A 17,335-nucleotide genomic window follows, 5' to 3' on the forward strand; every position below is an offset into this window, starting at 1 on the left:
CCTGTCTGTCTGTCTGTCTGTCTGTCTACCTGTCTGTCTGTCTGTCTACCTGTCTGTCTGTCTGTCTGTCTGCCTATCTATCTATCTATCTATCTATCTATCTATCTATCTATCTATCTGTCTGTCTGTCTGTCTGCCTATCTATCTATCTATCTATCTATCTATCTATCTATCTATCTATCTACCTGCCTGTCTGTCTCTCTATCTATCTATCTATCTGTCTATCAGTCTATCAATCTATCTATCTTTCTTTCTTTCTATCTATCTATCTATCTATCTATCTGTGTTTATAAATGTTCATTCATATACATCCAATACTGCCCCTTGAGGAAATATAATACATGCTGATATATCTTTTAAACATATACCACTGATAACCTTGTTATAGTGAAATAATGAAAACCAAAATATGTTTGAAGATTCATAGTTAACAATTTTTCAATATTTTTCATTTGCAACTTATTTATTACTTACTTCTTTTTTATGTACTTGTTGGTAAATATATTAATTTATTAAACTTCCAGAATATATTTACATGTTTTAGTAGTTTATTGTTACGAGAATGAGTAAGACATATATGTGAATATATTCCTAAAATATTTCATCAAATGAATTAATTTATTAATATGTACTTGGCCAATATTTAATATGTAAATATGTTTTTGTAATATAATTGAACCATTAACAAAAAAACACTCCCCACCACACACACACACACACATCAAAATAATAACGTTTTGTATTGTAGCTATAATAAATGTACTTTAAAAACAACAAAAGGAATGATGCAACTTAAGTTCAAACTGAGCGATTGATTTCACTTGTTAGCCTGCTGCTATCTGATATTCCATAACTAGTGGAGTTTGTCTCATATAACCACTGCCCCCCCCCCCCCCATGGAAACACTGTATTGATGCATAGGTTGCAGTCTGTTAAAAACACTCCATGTACCTGTCACCCCCATGTCCACATTACACAGAACATTTGACCCCAGTGTTCTCAGCAGCAGTGACCTCTGCTCCAGGTCAAACTCAGTGACTCTGTGACCTGATCCCACAGGTGCATGCTCAACACCATCGACGGGCCGTCCGACCCGGTGGAGGACTACCTGTGTGACCCGGAGGAGATGCCCCTGGGGGCCCGGGAGAGCCGGCTGCCCTGCCCCGAGGACTGCGTCCTGAACGACTGGGGCCCCTGGAGCCGCTGCAGCCTGGTAAGAGCCGAACCCGGATCAGAAGGCTGGAGCTCGGCTGTCTGGCGCCGACAAGAAAGGGGAACGTCAGACTGGTTTGAAGCCCGCTGAGATTTATCTTGATATCTTTTTCTTGTCAGAAATATTTTCTCTAAGGCTCGAGGAATTCAAAGAGTAGTGGCACTGTATTATCGCGAGTAGTGTATGAATCTTTGTCAGCAGGTTATTTCCCGTCCACCATGGAGGAATAAAAGAGATATATTAACTGTGGAGCAGAAGAAAAATGGCTTATATATCACCTATATTATCCTGTATTCACTGCGTATTGAGCAGGGAAGGAAGGCGATTTATGATAAAGACTCTGGGAACTCATGAACAGGTTTCCAGATTTACATTCTGTGATACATACACCCCTGCTTACATTTGGTTGTCGGCAGTGATGTAGTGGCGAATATAAAGCTGGGCAAATTATGACTTCCAGTTGGCGATCATCATAAGGCAAACTACCAGCAACATAAACAGTAATCAATTATATAAGTCACCATCTACACATAACTTACTTCAGCCTGCTGCTACTTACTATGATGTATACTAGAAATTCACCTCATAAAGATTTATTTCAGCCTAAAAAATGAGGGTAAATTGAGTAAGACATGAGGATACTGGGTTTACCGGCCTCTACATCCCTGCCTGTGACACTTTTCCAACCCCGTGTAAAAGAGTAAGAACTCACAAATAGAGTTGGGAAAAGAGATGCCAAGCCCTGATTGCATCACAGCAGCAAAGCTTAGACCTGAAGGCTACAGCACACACGCAATCTTCTCCCTCGCACTTGCAAAAACACGAAAGGTGGCAGAACATCCCGTTCAGTTTCTCCCCCTCTGACACCTCCGGTTCGTGGTAAAAAGACGATTTAACTGCTCCGGCTTCACCTGCTGTTCTCACATCAGCACCCTGGCCATTGTTAATCACACCCCATTCTCTCCCAAAGTGCTTGACACGCCGACTTCCTACAATTCGAATCTCGACATGGAGTCTGCAGCGGCACCAGCGGGGTCTCTCACATGTTTTATTCATCACACCAGCGATGGAGTTATTCCAAAGGCTGTCATTTCCCCCCCCCCCTCTCTCCCTCTGTGACCAATGACTGTGTAGAATCTGGTGGTTTACTGTTCCAGCAGAATATCTGTCGGAGCCACCCTGTCATTTCCCACTGAAGAAAAAAAAAAATCCTACAAATTCCTCATTCTGGGAATGCCGAGAGAGAGAGGAATGTTTTTTTATAGAACGAGAAAACAACTCCTCGAGGATACGCCGGCCCGGGGGAATGGCTTGACATCAGAACAGCCTATAGTAATCCACTTATTTAGAGAAATGAATTATGGCGCAATAAGCTGGGAAATAATCCAAAAGCGGGCAAATTCACACAGTTTAATCGACTTTAATGTTCAATAAATATGGACATCACAGTGGCAGGAGCGCTCTATTGAAAAAAGGGCTTAGTTCCAATTCAGGGATCTGTCTGCATTGAATTCTTATCACTCGCTGCAATATGGATTGCTTAATCATTTACGCATTCTTAGGGACGTTTTTGTGACCTCCTGATTGGTTAATAGAAAGCCTCTGTTTCAGCCGTGCACCAGAACCATCAGCCGAGTGCGGGCGGCGTACACCATCCGCTCGCCCAGCGTGGGGAGGCAGTGTCCGGACACCGCCGACAAGGAGCCGTGCAGCCTGAACCTCAACTGCTTCAACTACTTCTACAACATCACAGGTAGAGGAAGTTATCAAATAAAAGAGAAAAAAAACATCCTGTTGTAATATGATGCATCGTCTTCACAAAGTTGCAATGGATGGCAGTGCCTTAGCTGAGCTGACGCTGATTTCAACCATAACTCCATAAGGCCATGATAACATGGGACGAGGTCTGCGTCTTTTTTTCTGTTATTTTTAGTGGTTTGGCGGCAGCAGGCGTGTCTCTCCTCCAAACTATGCGCCTGCCTTTTTGGATGCATCACGTTTTGGGGCGCTGCCCTGGGGACTCCGAGTTGAACATGCCTCAACTTTAACCACGTCACACATTACAGCGATGTGAAAATAGTCCTTGAAATGGGCGCTATCTAGGCGGATCGCTCTGTTCTCTGTTCTCCCTGGGAGGATGTTGATGTGATGAACCCACATCCTCCTTTTCAGAACGTGCCCCTCATCTGCTTTAAGAGCAAGCAGAGCAATGCTAACTTTCTTTTGTCTGTTATTTCTAACAGTGTTGTACCCTTTGTTGCTACAGGGTCGCAATTACACAGCTTGCAAGTTGTGGAACTTTGTGCTGCGTTTCAATGAGGATTATGTAACGCTCCACACGGCTTTGAGCTCTGCTCACCAGCGACGCTCACACACACGCACAGTTGAGCTTTGCGTATGAGGAGACGAAAAACTCCTATCTCTCCTATCATGGCCTAATTTTGTGTGTTTGTTTGTTTTTTAGTTTACCTTCAACTCCAAGGAAGGTTGACTGAGCACACTAGCTCTTTTTCCACAAAGCCCTGCCTCACACTCACAGTTACAGCCATTAAAGCGCGGGAGATGCCCAGTAAAACCACAGTTTCACCACTGAACACTATGGGTTAAGTGCCTTTCTCAAGGGCATCTCAGTGGTGATTGCTGAGAATGGAGAAAGCATTTTTTCATTCACTTTTCCCACCCAGATGTCCCAAGCTGCTCTGGGATTTGAGCTGGCAACCTTCACAAGCTCCCGTCTCTAAACTTTAGTCATCACACCCCCATATCATATGGTAGACAGGCTACTTTTTTGCATTTCACTCTGTAATTTACTACATTTCTATTGCTAATACAAAACATTTCAATTAAAACTGTAAAAAATCTAGCATGAATTGGCAGTATTTTCCTTCCATTTCATTAGGATTTGTTGTGTTACCTTCAATGCTGTCGCTCCCCATTCTGTGCCACCTCACCCACTTTTTCCCTGTCTTCCCTCCTCTTAGCTCTTTGTCTATATCGCTACACTGGGAGATGTGACAGCTACTCCCTAGTGCTGGGATCGCAGTAGCACACAGGCCTCCCAGGGTATATGTACATAATATACGAGCAGAGATCATTATTGGGAAAAGGGCTCTTTTTCATTGTTGATGCTGAGACCATCTTGGCTGCACCTTCCCTCACTATTTCTCTTTTTCTCGCTGTCTCTCTCTGTCTCTCACTGTCGCTCTTTCTTGTTGCAATCTCCCCATTTCGCTCCCCAGAGTGCCACAAAGCTCCTCAGCAGAAGGAGACACGAGTCCCAGCTCAGAGTCGAGCTCGCAAACGAGCTCACTGCAGCTAAAAACAGCCACTCATCTTCGTCAGAGGATGGCAGTCTTCATGAGTGATACCTCAGCCCCCCTGTTGTTGCAGAGTGTTTTTTAACAACAGCATACGCTATGTGTGTTTAAAGGCTCTGGCACCCAAACACTGCAATAAAATGTAGCGTTTTTACTTCACAGCACTCATTTTTTGGAGGACTGTTTATTCCCCACCATGTCCAGACTGATGGAGCACAGTAAAGCCAAGGTCCTGAATTTTTCTGACAAGGTTTCTTGTGGAAAACTAGTATTGATGTTGCTTTTAAATCCTCCTTATCTTTCAAAGGAGGACACTTAAATCTGACTGCTCTGCCATACAGCTTGCTTAAGGCAGATGGTGCTGGCTACTGATGGCAGGCAGACTTAATGGATTCAAGTGAGCTGATATAAAACCCTCGCTGACCTTTTTGCCGACACAGTAATCATGTGTTATCGACGGCGATCTATGCCAGCCAGAAGCTATTTGGAGACTCACTCCAAATGTACACCTTTTTTCTGAGATTCCAGCTTTACTTGATAGTTGTGCGTGAAGAGAGAGACAGAGAGAGAGACAGAGGGGGGGGGGGGTCATGAAATTAAAGGTCATGAGCTGGAGTCGAACTCACAACTTTGCAAGTACATGGCATGCTTCCCAGTCTGCTGAGTCATCAGGATGCCCATAATGCTCACTTTCGTATGCATGGCACATCAAAATTAAAAGGCATTATGCAAATGCAAAATAGTGATTTATCAAGTGAAGCCATGGGAATTTGAGTTCAGTATGTCAACAATATGTCAGTTGATTTTGTAGCACTGTACAATAGACTTTATCAAAGCCAACACTTAAAGTCACAATGAAATACAAAATGACTTTTTCATCGTTAGCTAATTCTCCATATCATAATGTACACCTGTTTAACATTAAATGCCCCCCAAAAATGACAAAATATTTATTTCTCATACTTCTAAATAAAAATCACATTACTTTTACTTTCTGGAAAACGGCACATTTTCAGTTGTTACTTCATGTCAGTAGCTTTGCATAAAAATTCCAACCAATAATACCATCACAGATTTTTGACCAATCCCCCTCCGCCCCTCCCATCATATAAAACCTACAACTTCACAAAGTGATACGAGGGGCAACATGGTACGGCGGGGCATGCATTTGTGACAGCTCAAGATTATGTGCAAAGCATTTTTGAACTTTTGGACACTTTTGAACAGCCTCTCCTCGTGTTATGTCCCGCCCCAACATCCTGTTTCAACTGTAAATACGTCAAGTTATAGAAGCAAGACACGATCAGAATGCCGTCTCCTTGTAATTTGAATAAATCCCCCTCTCCCCTTCCTTCCTGTTCCCCATTAATCATGTCTCCCTCTCTACCTTCCACCTCTCCTTGCACCCAGGGTGGTAAAATCAACACCAGCCACCAGCCACATGCTGGTAAATATTTGTTGTTTGTTTGTTTGCCCTACCAGCTACGCTGTCAGGTATCCAGTCATCATGTGAGGGTCATATTCTACTCTAAAAATCTAGCTGGCTGGTAAAATTGTGAAAATGACTGGTGAAGTTTGAGATGTATCAGCCACTGCAGGTGATAGACAAAACATTTCTTGCCATGCCTGCAAGAAGAAAACTCTTTTTTCTGCCTGACTCACCTTTATTTATTTACCTTGCACTTCTCGATCATACATAAACATTATAAAATATGAGAATATCTATTACATTAATTGTCTGGAACACTCTGGCTTTGACTGCTACAGTCTTTACTCTCGCTTGGTTATGATGGCAGTATGTGTTCACAGCTGATTTTCCAGTGTTAGTAAGTGTTGAATTTTCAGTGACATTTATTTTGAGTTGACAAGTGTTGTTTATCCACTCATAGAGCTGATATGGCTGTTTAAGTGTTAAAGAAACTGTGCCGGGTGTGGAAACGCTGGCATAGTGTTGATTTTACACATTCAGAGCTAAACTGACACTGACGAATTTGAGAGCATATGCTAAATGCCCCAAATCTACATGTCTTCCTTTGCCCCTCAGACTGGAGTACATGTCAGCTGAGCCCCAACGCTGTGTGCGGGAGCGGCATCAAGACCCGGATGCTGGACTGTGTTCGCAGCGACGGCAAGTCTGTCGACCTCAAATTCTGTGAGGAGGTTAGTCCTGAAAAAAACTCCTTTATTCCTTGTATTGTCCTTTCCTTTCTTTCATTCTGTCTTTCTTAAACACTGTGGTTATCACTTTCTTTGACGCATACATTCTTTCTTAATGGCTTAATCATGTCACTCATTACAATATATTACCATACACTTCCAGTACTATTAGGCCTGCAGCAATATGAAATATTCAAATGTATTCCCATACAGAGATTGTGTTGTCTGTGCTTCAGGCTGAGTATTTTATTCATTCATAATCTGTCTAGGCTCCCTGTAATTGCAGCCGGCGGGCTGTGGCGGAGCGTCCCCACAGCTATTTAACCCACAGCCCTCTTCATCGTCTGGCTCATTCACAAAAACACAATGTGTCAGAATGGCTTTCAGAGCAGCTTCAGTATCCCAACTGGCTGAGCTGACGCTGCCCAGCACAGTCTGCCCTCTGCCAGAACAAAGGCTTGTGGGAATTGTAGTGCTGAGAGGTCAAGCTGGCGCCCGGCTGCAACAGATTGAATCGGCGGTGCTGAGGCTGCTCTGTCTGTGCCACCAGTGATATGAAAGATTTGATGATGAGAGTCGTGATTTGCCCCTCCATTTCCTCTGCGCTGTAGCTGAATCTGGAGAAGAAGTGGCAGATGAACGTCTCCTGCGTGGTCGAGTGTCCCGTCAACTGCCAGCTGTCGGAGTGGTCGGCCTGGTCCGAGTGCTCACAGACGTGCGGACTAGAAGGTAAGAAAGACAGATGATATGAAACATCCTGCTCAACACCACCATCAGCTTAACTGTATCTTACCTTCAGTGTGTGAGCAGGTAGAGCTTCAGTGCCTCATTGGTTGTTGCAGGGATCAAACCTGTGACTTTTCGGTAACAAGACACTCTACCCCAGTCGCTAGGTCGCGCTTTCATCATTAATTATGAGTAATCGTATAACCATAATAATGATGAATAATCTGTATTTGTAGCACTTTTCAAAACACAGTTCAAAGTGCTTTACAGGGGAGTAAATTAAAACAACAAAAAGATAAAATCAACAGTAAAAAGCGAAAAGCAATGAAAGCAAAGCAAGAAACAAAAGGAGCACATAAAAAGTGAGGTCAGGGACAATTAATAAAAGATCATTACATAAAAGCTAGTTCATCGAAGTGTGTTTTAGGAGGCGATTTAAAAGATGATGCTGATTTAGCTCCTCGGGCAGGTCGCTCCACAGTCTGGATGGCGAAGGGCCAAATGCGTCTAGTTTACAATCTTTACTTTGCAGCAGCCAATAGGAAGTTCAGGCTGTGATCCAGCTCACTTGGGGTTAAAAGGTCTGGGATATAGCTTGGCGCCAGACACATCCGCACCTTGAAAGTGATCAGTAAAATCTTAAAATCAATTCTAAAAGTAACAGGTAATCAATGTAAAGATGTTTTCCTAGCTGCTGCATTTTTTATATGAGAGGAACTTACATCTAAGGCAGGAATACAGAGAGCTGCTGTGGTTAAATGAGAACACATAAAAGCATGGACGACTTTTTCCAGACCACTAACAAATAACATGTCTTCATTTCTGAAATATTCCTCAAAAGCACAGCAATAAACAAGCACAGCACAAACGGATTGGCAGGATGTCCTAGTGTTAGTGAGGTCGTCCACCCCTTTAGGGATGAATAAATTATATCAAAATCCCCCCCAAAAATATCAGACTCTCTTACCCTGTTCATCAAAGCTCAAATTTGCATTAAAATTAGATGCTTAAACTGTTCATGCGTTAGCTATGACAGTATTACTCACTGCAGCATAACCTCATTAAGTTACAAAATGCAGCGTTTATGCAACACTTTCCGCCTCAGGTGCCCAAAATGGCAGCACACCATAGAGCGCTATACAATACACTCCCAGCAGATTGCACATTGTCTCGCTACAATAGAAGGAGCCGTTCGCCTGCGACAGTTCACCTCATCTGTCACTCTGTCTCTCCACCACCTTACTACCAATCAAACGCTAGCTCCCCGCTGCCAGGTGAAAAGAAGCGGCTGGCGACTTCACGTGTATCGGAGGAGATACGAAGTCGTCTAGGCAACGGGGGTCACGCAATGACAGGGACTGTGGAGCACATCGGGGACTGGCGGCGACGAAAAGTGGAAGCAAAACAGAGAAAAAGGCAGCAACAACAACAAAATAAGAGGAGTGAGAGTGTAAACCAAACAAACTACAAGAAACAACCCCAAAACACAAGGGGTTTATGGGTATAAGGACAGATGTTGACAGGTGCTTGGAAAGTCTAGCAGAGCAAAATGAAGTCTGGACTGATGCTCGTATTCAGCTGTTTTTCCATGTGTTCTTAACCGGTACGAACACCAGAGAAGGGAAATTACAGCAAAGAGCTCAGAGTCCATCATGCTTAGCTAAAGTTACAGGGACTGGAATCGGATTTGTTTTTTTACTCCCCGCTGCTGCCAAAATCTCTGACAGGTCACCGAAACTCCGCCCAATAAACAAGCCGCTTTGCGAGTCCATGTGACTTGCTCACAAGCCCTGGTTCACTTGTACATTGGGCAATGTGAATCTAAACAAATCAAATACAAAAATAACAACAAAACAAAAGTAAAAGTAAACTTTTCCATGAAGGTTCGGACCAAAGAAGCTTGCACCTCCCAGCCTCCACCACTACAAGACTGTGGTTGTATTGGGCAGCTCCAATGTGTGAATGTGTATAAGTGTATGAATGTGAAACAGGGACGTGCTGAAAAAGAACATGCGGTCTCAGCAAAACCCTTGCCAGTATAAATAAAGCTTAAAAAAAATTATTTGCAAACACCATTCGACCCAGGTTGGGTCGTAAGGAGCCTCGCCGCATCAACACAGTGTTCTGTGTGTGTGTGTGTGTGTGTGTGTGTGTGTGTGTGTAACTGCACGCTGATTTACTGAAGCATGGCGTTGCTGAGAAAAGGCATGCACGCTCAGCAAAACGTCCTTGGATAAATAAAAGTTAAAGAAAAAAAAACAAAAAAAAAAACATTTCAGACACATCCCACTCCCTCTGGAGGCACTTGGCTGAAAAAAAACACCATAGAAATGAGAGAGGGGAAGTGTTTATTTAAGTGAGAGCGATTGCGTTACATCCCTGCCAAATGACTGGCGAAAATTTGGCCTCCTGTTGCCTGGTTGTTGTTCCGGAGGATCAGACAATTGATTCTGTCCCATTATATCCTCCTGCTCCTGGGGGCTGTGGGGAGCTCTTTGAAGTAGCGGCGCTGCAGCAACAGTTGCTAAATCACAGGGAATAAGATAAAAGTTTAAGAATGGCTACAGGAGCAATAGGGGACCTTATTTGATCTGTGTGTGTGCATGTGTTGTGTGTTTTCTGTGGGTGTGTGTGTGTGTTTGTGTGGTGGGGCGGGGGGGGAGGATGTTCCTCTTGGTGGAACAGGATGTGAGGTTGTTGTGCGTGTGTTTTATGTGCTGAAAAGTGCCGTAGGTTGGCAAAGGTGCAGACTGAGGTGAGCAGATTGCTGGCTAGGCGGTGAGGAAATGAAAGTGGTACATGCAACAAATGAAGGGTTTTGAGAGTGGGTGGTTTAAAATGGGTTGATAGCAGGTGGGTATTTCACAAGTTAGAGTGTGTATGTGTGTGTGTGTGTGTACGCAGGGTTTTTTCGGCTGTAGAGTATTATAGTTCACACAGCGTGGTAACTCTGTACTTAAAATCAATAGCCTCTGAGCTCCTAGCTGTGATGTATTGGATTTATTTAAAGAGAGAGTGCTGATTACTGTGGCAGAAAAGCCTTTCTACTCAAGTGGACCAAGAACTAATCAAGATGGCACAGAGAAAGAAGAGGAAGGCAGAATGTTTTGAAAATGTTAAGTCGAGTGCAGTTATGTACAATGAGATTAATTTAATACCGTCAACACACACACACACACACATGCACACACATTCAGAATGAGCTGTTTAGAGATTGAATGGGGTTTTTTTTTTTGCCTGGAGTGGTCACCTCATGTGTCTCGTTCCTGCTTTTTGCTTGTCTAAAAAGCACACAGCCACTTTTCACGCTGCGCAATTTTATTATTTCAGCACTAAATCAAATGTTCCAGCGGCTCAGTGCAGCAAATTCACAGTCAATTTGTCTTCGATCAGGCGGGTAAGCGCAGGACTCGAGTTTCAACGCTGGGGACGGAGAGTGGAGAGCCGTGTGGTTTCTTCTAGCGTGAATGACACCTCTGACATGAAACCCCCGCTGATGATGTCACCCCCCCCCTGTGTTTGTTTGTTTGTTGGGTGCAGGTAAGATGTGGCGGCAGCGGTCGGTGGTCCAGGCCTCGCAGGGCGACGGCCGGCCCTGCCCTCCTCAGATGGAGCACTGGAAACCCTGTCCCGTCAGACCCTGCTACCGCTGGCAGTACAGCCCCTGGTCCGAGTGCAGAGTGGAGGTACGCCGTCCGTGTGTTTAAAGACCCAATGAAATGGCATCTTTGAAACAGGATGCTGGGGGGGGGTCATTCAAAAGTCTAAATCAGTGGAATATGAGTCAGGGAGAGAAAGGCAGTTTTATTTGATGGGTGGGGTGTGGAGGGGCGGGACTGTTCAAAAATCTGGTGGTTTTATTGGTTAGAAATGTATATTTACGCCTCCTGGTGCAGCATGATGTCACCATGAAAGATACTGTGTTTTCCAGGAGGTTAAAATTAATGGGAGTTAATTTCATGGGGACTTTAAAGGTGCAACATGTAGCACTTTAGCATCAATATTGATTTCACATCAATGATTTAACATCATTACCATATTAAAGGGGCATTAAGTAATTTATTACTTTTATCGACCTGCATCAGCTACCAAGGAACTGCAACATCAACAGCTCTGGCACAGCTTATGGTGGCCTGGAATGGACAAAAACATAAAAGTCACATTTATTTTCACAGCAGAACTACTAAGCTAGCTAGCTGGAGCAGAGCAACTCACAACATCCTCGTTAGGACAGGAAGCAACGGGGTTCATGGGAAATGTGGTCTTAATGTTGAGAAACACAAAACGCTACACGCAGCACCTGTAATGTAAGGATACACAAGTAAATGTACAGTAAATGTGAAGTAAATGGCACCAGCTAACTTTTCATACTGTGAATTTTTGAGATTTCTCAATAAATATGAAAAGTTCTATTACAAAATGGTATAAATCTATCTAAAATCATCATTCAATAAATCTAAAATATCCATATGTTATTTTGGAATTACCCAGTCTGTAAAATTAGTATACATTTATCAGTGAAACACTTTGATTACCTACTATTTAGATGCCTAGCTTTAAACTACCTGCTATCAGTCATTTTGTCAGAGTAGATTCCTCCAAATGGTTGATATTTCATTTTGGAGCCGATCTCATCACACAGACCCCAGGAAGACCGGTCATCACTGAGTAACCTGCTAATGGGTGATTTTGATAAAAATATTACCTGCTGATGCCAGATGGAGACCCAGCATTGCACAAATAAAGCTTGCTGGGAAAATAATTCAGTATGTGCGAATGATTATTCCTTTGATCTTAATAAAATTCAGAAACTAAAAACTATCAACTCAAAGTGTTAACTTAAACTGTAAACTGAATCAACAAGCTATGATACTAAACATCTACCTCTGTTTCAAGTTCAAAAAATGTATTGTCAATCAGTTAATAACCAACAGAAGATTATATTTTGTACATTCAGTGTATATATGCACTCTGTGAAACGCAATTCACATTGATGACACAATTATAAAACATAATCATCATTGATCAACCATATATAATTAACAGGAAACTCCTGGCAAGCGGCTGGTGCTACTTGTAAATTCCCCACCCCGACTGTGGTAACTCATCACCCTCTTTCTTCTTCTGTGGTGTCCCTGTGTGTCAGGGCGTGGTGTGTGGGCACGGCGTGCGCTACAGGAACCTGTCCTGCTCCGTGTCCGACGGCTCCGGCGACGGCTCCGGCAGCCTGGTGGACGAGGAGCTGTGCAGCAGCCTGGAGATGGCGGTCAACGGAGACAAGCAGATCACACTGAAGGAGGCCTGCACCCTCCCCTGCCCAGGTAATGAAGCTGCCTTATTTTTTTTTGTGTATTTCTTTAGCACAAAAGAGTAATTCAAACAAAATATCCATAATGTATACCAACATCATAAAGAGCATGTGCAAGGAAGACCAAAGAAACCCCGAGGGGCTTATGGAGTGTCTCCCTTAATAACAATCATACATAATTACAATATAGAGTAATAAAACCCCCAAAAAGTTTAGAAAGCAATATGAATAAATCAATAGGTAAAGTAATACTGTTAAATAAATCAGGGGAAAAGTAGAAAATAAGTAAAAGAATATTAAAAGAAACCGAAAAGAAAAGAAAAGGTAAAGTGGAATAAAGGAATAAAGGGAGAAAACAACAACAAAAAAAAGGAAAAGATTAGTTAACATGAAGTAATTAATTATACCAAAAAAGAGACAGCAGTATGATCACCTCAGTAAACATGATGATTTTTTAAACAGATTGGGTGTGAGATCAAAGAAATGAGGGGGGAGTTGATTGAAAACTTTGGCTCCTCTGAAATGAAGACTAAACTGAGTCATGGATGTTCGAGTAAGAGGCAACAAAAGTTGTCTCTCACTTCTTTTATTGTAACTATGATTTTCTTCACTTCTTCTGAAGAAGCTATTGAACGTAGAGGGAAGCTGATAATAAATTGCTTTGAAGACAAACTGTGCTGTGAGGAAGTTTACTTGAAAGATGCTGAGTATAGATAATTTCTTAGAGAGAGGTTGTGCGTGAGCTAAGTAAGTTGCATGTGAAATGATTCGAACGCAACGTTTTTGAAGGAGATTCAAGCAAAGTGGCATGGAGCACGGAAGTCATGTCAACACTTGGTGGTAAAAGTGATTTATTGTTGTATGATTGTTTGGCATTCTATGTGAATAGTTAGTATTTTTGTATTATATTGTATTGTTTCTATTTTCACTATTTTCTTTAACTTTAAGCTGTCACACATTTTGTGCATGTTTTACAAGTTGCCCCCTTGGTGTTGAAGAGACGACCGCTGCAAATAGTATTTAAGATATACAACTTTTGGCTAATAAGTTAATACTAGTCCATACCCGGGGATGCGCGCACCACAACTACGCGCAGACTTGCCAAAAATGCGCATAAACAGCGTAAATTTGGGAAAATGGAAAAATCAGCTTGGTCAGTCCCTGCCTGTGCCAATGCTCACTGCCCATGTGCAGATTCAGATTGATTGGCCAACCCATTGAGGAGCAAAATGGATGCAGACAGACAGACAGATGGACAGAGTTTTCTTCATTTTATAGTAGGAAGAGCATTTTCTGCTTTTTATTCTGCTGCTGCAGCACAAAGTAGCTCTGTGCTGCTTGATTTATAACAAAAAAAAGGGTCAATTTTGTTATTATATCCAACCAAAAGCACCAGTCATTTTTACGATTTTCCAAAGACAGAAGGTCTTTGGAAATCGTAAATATGACTGGTTGTGCAAGTTGTATAAGACCTGACTTGAACTGGACTAAATCATGACAGCTGTTGCATTGTACTATACATACAGTTATGTTTGGTTACTTCTATTTTATACTATCTGTTAGGGCCACCTGCTCTTTCAATTAAATAGACTGACAGGTGAATCCGAGTGAAAGCTGTGTGTGCCCCTAAAATTGAATTGAATTTTATTTGCACTGTGATAAAACATAGAAGAGTGATAAAAAAAAAAAAAAAAACCCACACACACACCGATAAAATATGACGATAAAATGTAGAAAGAAGAGATGCAGTCAATTATCTGTGCAGGTGAGATAAAGAACCCCAGAGGGCTTGTAAAAAAAAAAGACAAGATGACAATCAAGATGACAGGCTAAGATACAACTGCACTGGAGAACAGAATCTGCTGTACTGTAAATGACAATAATATGTAGATTTCATCCATTTATTCACTTCATGCATGAAGAGGAGAAATGGATGAAGAGGATGGAGGTTGAAGGATTTTTCAGCATTAAAACAGTGCAGGTTTAGCTTGTGTGAAAGTGGGTGCAACTCCATACTATGTATACTCACTGTACTTTAATAATAAGTTTACTGATATAGCACGATTCATACTCAAAGTGCTTTACATAAAATAGATTGATTAAAACAATAAAAGGATTGAAAACAGTAAAACTATTACATTACATTAAAATAACATTAATAACATTTCTAAATCAAAAATAGTCCAGCATAGGAATGGTTCTCAACGTGGGGTCCGGGGACCACCAGAGGTCCTTGAGGGGGCTCCAGGGGGTCCCCAGCAAATTGATGAATTGTTAAACTTCACCACTATTTTATTATTTCAGAATTAGAGAATGTAGAAGAATGACTGTTTTGATCATAGTTTCTCTGTTATCTCTCTACCTACAATACAGATAGTCATGGGATTCTGGACAAAATCATATCTGACAATAAAAATATTCTCAGATTCGGGTCCAAGAGAAAATCTCATCAAATGGGGGTCTAAAATGTGGACTAAATTAGGGGTCCTTGATATGAAAAAGGTTGAGAATCACTGCTGTATGCTAAATGACAACAGCAGTTCTAAAATTAACTCATAAAATGACAAGCAAACAATAAAACAGAAGAATAAAAAACACTGTAAAGGATAAAAGGCGATGTTAAAGTAAAGCTAAGTTAAAAAGAAAAGGTTTTGAGCTGGTGTGTGAAGGAGCTCACTGAACTCGCCTGTTTGATATCTGCTGGTAGTGTTCCACAGTTTGGGGGCATGATTGAAGAAAGCTGCATCCCCAATCTTTTCACTTTGTGACTTTGTGTTCAGTTGTGTGTTTTGTACATGGTTTATAAAGCTTTGTGTGATATTTGAGCTTTTCATCACCTCTGCCAGGCATTGAAGAGACCCAGATGAAGTGCAAAACAAAAACAAGATGATCACATGTGCCATTTGGTGGACGCTTTTACCCAAAGCATGTTAGAGTGCCATGTGTGCTAACATTTTCAGCATGGGTAGCCCCAGTGGGAAACAAACCCCCAAACCTGGCAGTGTTAGTGCAGTAATCGACCTTCACAGGGTGACGTTTTTTTTTTTTTTTTTTTGGGTTTATTTTTTTTCCAATGAGATTAGGTCCCAGCACAATGCCAGGCTGGACATCTGCTGTGGTTTACATGATATACAACCATGCAAGGCAAAACCTGAGAAAAGATTACACACACACACACACACACGCACAGTTTCATTCAATTACTGTAAGTCCTTGGATGCTTTACTGCCGTCTCGCTCAGCAAAGTAACCAAACCGTCTTGCGGTTGGAGTCCAACGTGACTTCTACCTTATCGACATAAAAAGAATCTCAAAATCAAGAGCATATCAAACTTTCCCTTCACTTGACTGCCAGGCACCGTCTCACTCCATCCTTCCTCCTTGATCGCCATCACATCACATCACATCACATCACATCACATCGCCAAAACCAGCTTCAAAAACATCAGCAGTCTGCGAGTGTGAAACCAGTGAGCTCTCTCCCTCTCCCCAGCCAGCTCCCTTGCTTTAAAGTAATAATCCATGACATTTTCAGAGAAATAAATTTTCATTTTGCTACTCTCTATCGCCGCTGATATAATACAATAGTGATCCAACACCCAGTTCATAAAAGCTTTTACGTTTGCTGTTCTAAACACCCTGTCTCAGGTAGGTCTTTCCTGGGAGAAATACTGTAGTGTGGAGGAAGTGATGTGTTTTTATGTTTCCGGCAGCAGCAACAGCATTTGTTTTAATAAATAGAAGAAGAACTGGGTAGTTAGTATGAGCAGCGATAGCCACCATGGCTGAAGAGACAAAGAAAAGAGGGGAACATATAGTTTTAAAGCTGCACTAGGCGACTTTGCATGTTGGCGGCTCCAAATGGCAGCGAGAGGAAACTGTTTGAAATTTGTTTGAACTTCAGTAACCAGAAATCGAGTAACGTGGCGTCAGTAAACTGCATAGTGTGCTCATGTTTACCAGTCCGTCTGTGATCACTTTAAACCAAAGGATACCAAAGAGATGACAGAGGAAAAAGATCTGATGCTGTTTAGGAGAAAGTTGTATATTTTGTGCATAAGTTTACATTCATTATTTCCTGTGGGTGTCCACATGTCAATACCAGACATCCAAATTTCATTTGGGCAAACAGGGCAAATCTATTTCCAATTAGAGTGGATGGGAGACTTTTCTCTATTGCAGCCTCGCTTTGTGATTTAGGCTGATAAGAGGAGCGTATTTTCACATGAAAATCTTGCCTAGTGCAGCTTAAATATAAATCTGTGTTATTTTTAAAGCCAGCGGTCCCTGAAGGGGGAAATATCATCGCTTGCTGCTCCCAAGACAAAAACACAAATGGAGAATTCATTTCCAAAGCACTATATGTCTATTTTGGTTCATCATTGATTGTTCATCATTCAACGTCTCTACAATACAGATCCAGTCTGTAAAATTGTCATCCTTTTTCAACCAAGGATTTATGTTACCTATAATTTGCTTTCAATCTCTGATAATTTTAGTAGATGGCATGTTTTTCAAATGGCGGGTATCTCATTTTGGAAGTAAACTCATCAGATGTTTTCTGGTCCCTGAGATGGAAAAAACTGAGAAACTGCCCTAGATAACAAGTCAGTCC

At 41.9% G+C, this 17,335-nt stretch overlaps 1 protein-coding gene across 1 annotated transcript in view; it reads left to right on the forward strand.

The window, feature by feature from the left end:
* The window catches only part of thsd7ab (thrombospondin, type I, domain containing 7Ab), a 111,445-nt gene that overhangs the window by 87,022 nt on the left and 7,088 nt on the right, over window positions 1-17,335 (forward strand). Inside the window, exons 20-25 of the mRNA XM_071538914.1 lie at window positions 1,060-1,213; window positions 2,825-2,966; window positions 6,575-6,690; window positions 7,299-7,416; window positions 10,954-11,099; window positions 12,560-12,734. Coding sequence (XP_071395015.1) covers window positions 1,060-1,213; window positions 2,825-2,966; window positions 6,575-6,690; window positions 7,299-7,416; window positions 10,954-11,099; window positions 12,560-12,734 — 851 coding nt within the window. The remainder of the gene's footprint in view (window positions 1-1,059; window positions 1,214-2,824; window positions 2,967-6,574; window positions 6,691-7,298; window positions 7,417-10,953; window positions 11,100-12,559; window positions 12,735-17,335) is intronic.

This window comes from Centroberyx affinis, unplaced genomic scaffold (assembly GCF_046629955.1).
Source record: "Centroberyx affinis isolate AG114_WGS23_722 - 3 ecotype Tasmania unplaced genomic scaffold, CSIRO-AGI_Caff_v1 ptg003371l_1, whole genome shotgun sequence".
In the NCBI taxonomy this organism is placed as follows: Eukaryota; Metazoa; Chordata; class Actinopteri; order Beryciformes; family Berycidae; genus Centroberyx; species Centroberyx affinis.